Below are 10,774 nucleotides of genomic sequence, written 5' to 3' on the forward strand. Positions count from 1 at the left end.
CACGTATAAATCTATCGGGTCGGGATCCCATGCGGCGCTCGTGTAGTATGTGCACTCGCGTGTGGCCGTAGTCTCTCCTCCTCTGCCTGCTTGCCTTCACTCACACTCCACACTGCAGAAGAGTTCATTTAGCTCTGAGAATATCTAGTGAATGTACAGTGGACGTTTGTGCAGAAGTAACTGCTGCAGCTCCTCCAGACCAACAGAGGTTTCCCGTGTCTTGTGAAGTGACGGGGCTCCGCAGAGAGAAACGTTATCGTCTCCGACCGGGTGCCGGTGTCTCCTTGCGGGCGCAGTCGGGAGACGATAACGTTTCTCTTCCTGCTTTAGACCCGGCACCGACCAGCTTTTCCCGCTTCAGCCCCGGAGGCTGAAGCAGAAAAAGCCAACACTAGGATCAGCAGTGATTCATGGAGAGACCTTCGTCTGATCAGCTAACATTACTGCCAAGCAGGTGAAATATAGAGTGATATTGTGGTTTTAGCTGACGTGTGTCGCCTCACTGTTTGAGCGATGCTCGTTCATGTCTATTTAGAGTGAGCAAGCGCGAGCCCGACGCTGACTTTCGTTGACTTAATGGCCACAGGTGTCGCTGATAACAAGCATTTCTGAAGGTTACAAATAGTCCCTTTTAAGGTCCCATATTGTAAAAAGTTAAATCTTTTTTCATGTCTTTTATATTATAAAGCAGGTTTAAGGGCTATATAAATATTGTTAAACTATCAAAACGCTCAATATACAGAGAAACACACACACAGCCCGTATTAAGAAATTGTGCGTTTGAAACAAGCCGTTAAGATTTCTGTCCATTTGTGATGTCACAAATATACAATATTTATACCATTACACGGTTTTAAATGTAAACATTCTAAATGTGTCCCAGTTTATTTCCTGTTGCAGTGGATGTAAATAACATCAGCTGACAGGAAGTCAACATGGACCAAAACCTCTTTGATTAGCAACACAATTCCATTGAAATGCACTAAAACGGAGCGTTTCAGACAGAGGGTGAATAAAGGTATATTCAGACAGACAGTATGAGGAAAATAATTTTTTTTTTTTTTTTTAACATTACAGCATGTAAAGACGTTCTAGTAGAAACACAAAATACAAGTAAGAACCTGAAAATGAGCATGATATGGGACCTTTAAGGAGAGAAATAGGCATTACAGTAACAGAATATTGATTCATATTTGATCAGTGCTGCCTAGTTTGACCGTTTGATTGAAGTTTGCGAGTGATTGACAGCTACTAAGAGACGGCAGGCTCCAGCTCGGCTCTGATTGGTTGTTTTCCTCCGCACTGTGAAATCTTGCAGATGCCGTTAGGAGCACCGGAGGAGGACATGCGGGCACGTGATTTTTTTCAGATTACCTGTCTTGTGCACTACTAAGAGGATATAGTGACCGTTTTATAAAAATAACTTTTAAATCATATTTGCTCCAATTCTACCCACTGCTGCTTTAATTGAATACTGCAGTTTCAATAGACAGTGGCATGAACAAAATCTCACTTTAATTCAGTGACATTTTTGTCTTCAGTGCAGACAGAAGGTGCAGACATTACAAACCAGTGACAGTGTGATTTGAACCACACACACACATACACTGATGCACTCAAGTGCAAAATGTCTTTACAGTATTGCTATATTCACTTCACCTTTTGCTTCAGATTTTCTGGAACTTTGTTCCACAAGTCGACCCAGTGCTCAGAGGGGTTCCTTGTATGTCCAAGCTCTCTTTCTCTGCTCTGTGCACCGATGAAACACATGTTGGCAGTCGGCTGCTTGCATTTCACACATCAGCCTGTTGTCCTGAGTGCCTTTCTGAATTTCTATTTGAAATTTGGTCATATTATACCATTTTAAAAGTCCCATTTAACCATTACCGGCACCAATCTCTCAACCATTGAGAAAACACAAACAAAAGAGAAAGAAATTAATTACAGTTATTTGTGACTGAGATGCAGTTAGTCTCTGTTGAACAGTTGCGGATGTAGCAGCGTCCATCTATATCCTCATAAAGCACCCTTTGAATCTCTTCCCATCAGGCTGTGATCTATGGTCTCTTCACAGCAGTCTGGAGAACCGTCTCAGGTCATTTGTCCATACACTGTAATGTCTTCCTTGTCCTCCCTTTGACAAACTATCAGACCTCAGGTTTTCCTCAACATGCGACGGGTTTGCCAGACGTGGAACTTGCTATAGGCTGTCTGCAACATCTCCTCCAAATGCCCTGTGAGCTGTGGGGACGTCAAAGACATTTAATACACGTGGCACCTGGTATAAGACGTATCGTTAGTAATAGCTTAGAGACTTACATTTGCACTTAAGTACTGACGCTGAATCTTCTCCTGAAAAGGACAAAGCTTGGTCATCTGAAATCTCTCAAGGTTTGACTTCATTTTCATCACCTATATGAAAAGTATGAGATGATGAGAACAAATGTGAAGAAAAACAAATTTAGCATCAACATAATTGATTAGTAGGCCCTATGTACTGTTCCCAGAGTCATTAGTGTCAAGAGAAGGAATAACTTACTGTGTGACAATAATAATTTGACCTGCTTTCAATAAAGTTATTATTATTATTAGTCACCTTCTCCTCCAAAAACGGCGTGTTTACAGGAAAACAGGACCAGAAGTGTCTCAACAACTCTCCAGCAGCTGCATAAAGATGCTTCAACTCTCCTTGAACCTCAGTAGGTACCATCTCTGAAAAAAAAAAAAAAAAAATATATATATATATATATATATTGCAAAGAAAAGACAAAATATGGTACTGCCAGTTTGAATAAACATTTGTCATGATGGATTCAGATTTAAGCAATAGTGAATCTATGGGTCATCAGTGAACAATCCAGAAATTTTAGACAGAAATTAAGAGATTTAAATCCCTCCCTCCATCTCTACAAAACGCCCAGACAGCAGTCTTATGGAAGCAACTTCACACACTGCAGTTGTGCTACAGGCACCCACCGATCACCAACTTTCAGAATATATAATAATAATTAATGATATTTAGCAATTGTACAACACACTTACGATTTATTGCTTGCTGTGTTGCTGCCTGCATGAGGACGCCACCTGGAGAAAGTGCTGCAATGGCAGAACTAGCTGTTGTGCTGGACAACACCTGCAAAGAGTGTTAAACATAGTTTTAACTATTTACACATTCCTGACTTTTCAGGCAACTGAAAGTCAGGATTATTTCTTTAACAGTTCTCTATTCCATATTCAGAGTATTCATATAGCAGCAAACAACTCTTAGCTATGTAAAGATATAGAGGAGTAAAGTCTACGTGAGCAGAGAGTGAAGTCGCTCTTCCTCCATGTGTGTTGTAAGGTGAGTTTGTCCGTGCTCTGTTGACCGTGCTTTTAGTGCATGTTCACTGGCTACCCACAGTACCTCCTTGAGGCGTGTGACTGGAGGAACAGGCTTCCTGATCTTAACCTGAGAATGTGTTATTATTGGACTTCTGAGCTGTGTATGAGTGGATCAAACTACAAAGATGATCGTTAATCTTTGTCCAAAGGTTAATGATTGTTGAATCACAACAGAGGCTGTGTGTTCTGTGCAGCCGACCTGATTACAAACGACTAACCTACTAACTAACCTGAGCGAGGTTGGGTTTGTAATTGACCATCTCATGCCGGATGTAGTTGACAGAGTTGATGATGTCCTGGCCTGTCTTATAATGCTGAGACTGAAGAGGCACGGGACCATGAGCATACCTGATAAAGAATATAAACATTATATCAGAACACATCACCATAAATTCAACCATGAATGCTCCTGAATTCTACTTAATTCAGATGTTATGGCCACTGGCAGGAACTTTAACATAGTGAAAGCAATAAATCTGACCTGTAAAATGAAATAGCAAATCTATTTAAAAACAGTTCAAAGTGCACAGTTGATCTCTGGCTACTGAAACCTCAAAATGTTTTATGTGATGGAGGCTTTGCAAGAGCTGACACAACTAATCAATTGATTGTTTCGTCTCTATCCAGTTGATGGAAAGACTTGATTTTGAACAGCCAATATGTATGTATCATATATTATAATTTGAATACTTAATACAGAGTTTTGTAATGGTTTTTCAAACAAAATAAGCAGTTTCAAACAGCACAATTTATGATTTTGCTCGGTGTTTTATGAACATATTAATCCATTATAAGTGTTTCATTAATCACTGCCATTTGGAGTTAACAATATTACGTCACCCTGTATGAACAAAGAATAAAAAACAAAAAAAAAATTGTGGATAAACTGTACCTGTCGGACTTCTTGAGGTTCAACGCGACTGTTTTCGGTCTGTTTTCCCTTTGCAGATCTTCATATTCTATGGCTTCTTGTAATTTGACCTAAGAAAGTTTGCCACAATAAAAGTGACACAGTCTGTTACAGAGCAATAACCACATTTTGGAAAAACCCTGTCAAAGCTGAAGAGCCATCATACCTTCTTTATAGGAGGCTGGAAGAAGTCAGAATCCCTTGAGTTTCCATCTGTGCTGCTGGTCTCGCTAGCTTGGTCAGCTGGTGCTTCGCTTTAGAAATATGACATAGTTAGCAAACAATTGAAGAGACTGAACAAGTGATATTTTTTTTCAAAAGTAATTTCTTTACCCCTTGCGTGAGCCTGCTGCCAGCACCATGGCACTGTGATGGTTGAACCGCTTTATAATGGCAGAGTTGCTGCTGTCCTTCACCGTCCGGTTCGAACTTGAGGGCAATGTTGTGCAAACTCCGTAACCCTGTGTCACAGAAAATACGAAGTCTTGAGGTCGAAGGAGGAAGAGGAAAAAGAAAGCTATACAAGTAAATTATTTTTTGAGTAGTATGTAGCTGTTATTGACTAATCATTAAATCTCACCTCGTCTAATGATTTATCCTCTAACGACAGGAGGTCGACCAACGGATTCTTCACTCCTTGAACCACCAAAGACTTTAACCCTGCATGAGACAGATTTTAAAACATGAAGACACATTTGTGGCTCAGCGGATTTGATTGCAGTAACTAATTAAATGTTGAAATAAAACATATACTGACATCTTTAAAAAATATTTGCATTTATATGTGAGCTTTGCACCTGAAAATAATTAAAACTCCTACCCTTTTCATCCTGCTTAGCACACTCTGAGAAGATATCCTGTGTTCCTGTGTTGATGCGGTCTCTGTGAAAATAATGGGACTGGAAAAAGCGGGTCCAGAACTCCTTCTCCGTCAGGTTATGAGGCACATTTTCACTATACTTCTCCTTCACTGCAAGTACAACGCAAGTTGATATAAATATATTTAGTCCAATCTAGCTGCAGTGTCTAGGAACACCAGCTGCACATTTAATATCAGTCACTGAGGTGAACAGGAATGCACCAAACTGTCTATCCAAAGATATACCAGCTGATTTCACAAAGCAATTCTTCCTCTCCTGCTGACAGTATGATAATCAGTAAAATCACTGCTGTAGTTTTTAGTTGAAATGAGAATCTGAGCTTCTAGCAGCTTTTTCCCAATCTATCATTACTGTTACAACTGATGAGCTAACTCCAAAGTTGAGATGCAATCGTTTACCTGCAGGGTATGTTCTGAAGATGGATTCAATAATGTCAGCGGTCAGATTATATCTCAAGCCATTGCAGCCATCTGTCTGAGGTCTAATGTCTGCCTGTAATGCACAAAAATGACATTTAAAACTATGTTGTTAATGCTGAAGTTGTCAATGCTTGAATCAATTATGAAATTTAAGATTAGATTATTTTCAAAATGTAAGGTGTAATTGTGCCAGACTTGTTGTACTCACCAGAAAGGCTCCGGATATACCGACTTCCTGTTTGTTGTTGGATAAAGCGGAGTCTGCGTTGTTTACGTCTCCTAACCGGTTGGCCCAGAATTCATCTGCACTGATCACCTGACTCACTACCAAATCTTTATACAACTGGAAAAGCACGGGATCCTCTTGAAGCATCCTACAGGAGAAGTAGCGTATTAGTATTACTAGTAGTAGTATTCAAGTAGCGCGTGCACACGGGCGAGCACGAGCAACAGGACGCTGACTTTCGTTGCCTTAACGGCCACAGGTGTCGCTGTTACAACCAATTTCTGATCTTACAAACAGTCCCTTTAAGTACATTTGAATTGAAATTGAATTGAACATGTGTTCAAGTGAAATAGTGTGGCTCACTGGTGTGTTTTTAATAGACACAATGGAGCTCTTTGGTTACACAGACTTGTTAGAAGGATAAATTCATTGTTGGTTTTCGTCTTTTAACGCAATTTGATGACAATAAAAAAACAACAACCCAGTCTCACCTGTTTTTCTCCTCCAATTCCTTGTTGGCTTTCTTCTTGAACTTGGGCAGCAGCTGCTGCAACAGCTCCTTGGCAGCATCTCTGTCTTTGAGTGCACTGCTGTCATTGGAAAAGTGGAATGTGGTACTGTCGCCGGTGTGAAGCACCAGCTGGAGCTGAATTTTGGATTTACCGTCTGGGCTGATCTTCTGACCTGTACAGAATTGCAGAACATGAGAACATCACCAACACATCCATTATGTCAGCACTACTTTGTAATTGGATGGTATTAAGTACTCACAGCGAATATCTGCATATAGGTGGCTGACTGAGAAGCGGTCTTTGCCCTCTGGACCCCAGGCTATACGCTCAGCCATCAGATAAAGTGTGCCATCCTGCTTCCTCTGGCGAACCTTCTTCACCACCAGCAGCACCTCCTCTGATAGTGATGCCATGGCTCAAACTGAAAGAAAAAGTCATTGATTATCATTAAGAATCATGTCCTGCAACAGCAATACTGATCTAAGATAAGATAAGATAAGACAAGATGAACCTTTATTAATCCCCAGAGGGAAATTCAGATGTCAAAGCAGCAACATCAGCAAACAGAGTGAAACATAGGAGAGGTAAAGGTATATAAAAATTATAAAAACAATAAATAGAGATATAAAAGATACAGAGTGAATGGGTGACATAGTGTTTGCAGTCCATCAATAAATAAATGTAGTATGTGCAATAATTAAATGTAGTATGTGCAATAAATAAATGTAGTATGTGCAATAATTAAATGTAGTATGTGCAATAAATAAATGTAGTATGTACAATAAATAAATGTAATATGTGCAATAAATAAATGTAGTATGTACAATAAATAAATGTAGTATGTACAATAAATAAATGTAGTATGTACAATAAATAAATGTAGTATATACAATAAATAAATGTAATATGTACAATAAATAAATGTAATATGTACAATAAATAAATGTATTATGTACAATAAATAAATGTAGAAGGTGCAATAAATAAATGTAATATGTACAATAAATAAATGTAGTATGTACAATAAATAAATGTAATATGTACAATAAATAAATGTAGTATGTACAATAAATAAATGTAATATGTACAATAAATAAATGTAGTATGTACAATAAATAAATGTAGTATGTACAATAAATAAATGTAATATGTACAATAAATAAATGTAGTATGTACAATAAATAAATGTAATATGTACAATAAATAAATGTAGTATGTACAATAAATAAATGTAGTATGTACAATAAATAAATGTAATATGTACAATAAATAAATGTAGTATGTACAATAAATAAATGTAGTATGTACAATAAATAAATGTAATATGTACAATAAATAAATGTAGTATGTACAATAAATAAATGTAATATGTACAATAAATAAATGTAGTATGTGCAATAAATAAATGTAATATGTACAATAAATAAATGTAGTATGTACAATAAATACATGTAGTATGTACAATAAATACATGTAGTATGTACAATAAATAAATGTAATATGTACAATTAATAAATGTAGTATGTGCAATAAATAAATGTAATATGTACAATAAATAAATGTAGTATGTACAATAAATAAATGTAGTATGTACATATGTGCAGTCTATCTAATCAATCATTCAACAGATAGATGGATAATCAGGGCATTAGAATAAACTGTAAAACCTCATAAATAGTCTGAATTAACATGAGCAACATTAACAGTAGCAAGAATATAAAGGGAGTACTAGTTTGTATGAGATGAAAGCACCAACTATTTTATCTGATTCACTACAAAGTCCTGAATAAATGTTGTGCTTCCTACAGCAGGTTTACTCTCTGCTGTGACCCAGACACAAGCAAACCACTGTTGTGTTGCAGGTTGTATCACATTAACTGAGCTAAGCAGCGTTACGTTAGCTAACCTTAACAACCAAGAAGAGAGAAGAAGTCAGACATAAACTTACTTTACCTCAAAATAAATCGATACTGTGACGGATCCCTCGCCCTCCTTCAACACATAACCTCTTACTGATGTATTCGTGACTATAAGATTAACTGAATGAGTTGTTTTAAGTTGATTGTTTGACTACTCTAACAGTGAGCGTCCTGACTGGAGCACCGACATGACTGCCAGGCGGTGTGTCACACCATAAACGTTCCGACTAGATAACACGATAAGGGAATAAGTTCCAGTCCAGAGCTCGCTGAACTCTTTATGTACAACAAGATCCAGATAATATTATTGAACAGTTTTAACCACATATTAACATATTTACTTCAACTAATGCGAATATTATTAATGATTATTATTATTATTATTATAATAATTGAAATATTAATTATTATTATATTATTATAATAATAATTATTATTATAATTGAAATATTAATTATATTATTATTATTATTATTATTATTATTATTATTATTATTATTAACATAATTATAATATTATAATTGAAATTATTATTATTATTATAATTATAATTATTATAATTGAAATATTAATTATTATTATATTATTGCTATTATTATATTATGATTGTTTTTATATTATTTCTATTATTGTTATAATTATTATTATAATTGAAATATTAATTATTATTATATTATTATTATTATTATAATAATATAATAATAATTGAAATTATTATTATTATTATTATTATTGAAATTAATATTATAATTTAAATTATTTGAATTGGAATTGGAATTAATGACTATATTAAAATAGCACATTTGATAGAATTTGGCGCAATATAATTCGATTAATTTTATGCAAACATTGATATTAATATTAAAGGGGACATATTATGCTCATTTTCAGGTTCATGCTTGTATTTTGGGTTTTGTACTAGAACATGTTTACATGCTTTAATGTTCAAAAAACACATTATTTTTCTCATACTGTCTGTCTGAATACACCTGTATTCACGCTCTGTCTGAAACGCTCCGTTTTAGCGCATTTCAACGGAATGACAATGAAACTGCGTTGCTAGGAAACAGCTTGGGTCCATGTTTACATCCTGTCAGCTGGTGTCATTCACATACACCGCAACAGGAAATAAACTGGGACACATTTAGTATGTTTACGTTTAAAACTGTGAAATGGTCGAAATATTGTAGATTTGTGACATCACAAATGGACTGAAATCCTAACGGCATGTTTCAAACGCACAGTTTCTTAATACGGGCTGTGTGTATTTCTCCATGGATTGAGTGTTTTGGTACTTTCACAGTATTTATATATAACTTAAACCTGCTTTATAATATAAAAGACATGAAAATCTCACTTTTTACAATATGGGATCTTTAAATTGAAATCTTAATATTAATGTAATATATTGTCTTTGCGTTTAATTAATTAATTTTGTATTTATACATTATTTCTATTTATTAATTTTGCTTCCGCAGGGTTGGGTGATGGCAGAAAAAAAACAGTTTAGATAATATAAAAAAAAAAAAAAAAAAAAAAAATAGATTCCAGGCTCTCCTATTTATTTGTAATTCATGTGATATTACAGAGACAGTTCAAATTTCTGTCCTCTCTTTATAGACGCGAAAAGCTAAATATCAGATTTACTGAATTTTTCCAGCAGACAAGCCTCTAACTCACTCGTCGCAGCCAAAGACCTTATTCTTTTTCAAATTGGCTTCTTTTCCTCAGCTGAAACATGATATTTGGATTTTCTATCCTATTTTCAAATCAATGTGTATCTAATACTGAACCAGGGCTTGGTTATCAGCTAGTCAAAGGCGGCAACTGCTTCAAAAGCCCAGGTTGTAAAATGGTTTATTAATTGCAAATGTTAGGCGGTTTGCACTAAGATACAATATCAACTAAGTCGGTTGATGTATTTATTACCTGATCTTCTGACCCCATCCTTTGGAGGGGCCCCGTGTCAAAATCTAGTTGAATCTATATTTTAGTTTCTATTCAGGTGCATATTCCTAAATAAAGTTCTGTTTATTCAAATTAATCTGACCCCTTTAACCTGCTATAGAGGGTACTCCTTTACCTTGTTGATTCAAGGCAAAACAATGTGTTCGCAACAAAAATGTTCCTCAGGTTTTGATGTGCATCTACTGTACCTTTAATAAACACAATGTTTTGCTTACTGTATATTGGGGAAACTTTAGGCTTTTTTCAACTTTATAAGTATGGCTTGCAAAAATATATATTTTAGAGTTGATTGCTGAATGGAAGTCAACTCTGACTCAATGTATGTGTTTGTAGGTGACCGACTGTATATGTCTACATATCAAATAATCAAAAAGAACGTATTAAATAACATATGAAATGATGCATATACAATTATAAATGATGGTGCACTGACATAGGTAAAAGAAATATATTTTTATAGAAATGAAGAGATTATCCTCGCTACCAACAAAGCATCAAGACAAATCCACATAAAAAAGCTGAGAAATAAAATAAAATAAAAACAAGGACACATGA

At 35.6% G+C, this 10,774-nt stretch overlaps 1 protein-coding gene across 2 annotated transcripts; it reads right to left on the reverse strand.

The window, feature by feature from the left end:
* Positions 1-1,441: 1,441 nt before the first annotated feature.
* Positions 1,442-8,476, reverse strand: gtf2h1 (general transcription factor IIH, polypeptide 1). 2 transcript variants are annotated; one of them, XM_037768200.1, is made up of 15 exons: positions 8,286-8,476; positions 6,592-6,753; positions 6,312-6,504; positions 5,803-5,968; positions 5,574-5,667; positions 5,115-5,264; positions 4,875-4,954; positions 4,628-4,755; positions 4,461-4,548; positions 4,277-4,365; positions 3,615-3,732; positions 3,043-3,133; positions 2,597-2,712; positions 2,320-2,412; positions 1,442-2,241 (listed from the first exon to the last, which is right to left on the reverse strand). In XM_037768200.1, exons 2-15 carry the CDS (start codon positions 6,743-6,745, stop codon positions 2,155-2,157), a joined length of 1,647 nt encoding a protein of 548 aa, XP_037624128.1. In that variant the 5' UTR covers positions 6,746-6,753; positions 8,286-8,476; the 3' UTR covers positions 1,442-2,154. The 2 variants fall into 2 exon arrangements, with proteins under 2 accessions (XP_037624128.1, XP_037624129.1); XM_037768201.1 differs by having other exon boundaries at positions 8,281-8,470.
* Between the last annotated feature and the right edge of the window lie 2,298 nt (positions 8,477-10,774).

The sequence above is a fragment of the Sebastes umbrosus genome, chromosome 4 (assembly GCF_015220745.1).
Source record: "Sebastes umbrosus isolate fSebUmb1 chromosome 4, fSebUmb1.pri, whole genome shotgun sequence".
Taxonomy (NCBI): domain Eukaryota; kingdom Metazoa; phylum Chordata; class Actinopteri; order Perciformes; family Sebastidae; genus Sebastes; species Sebastes umbrosus.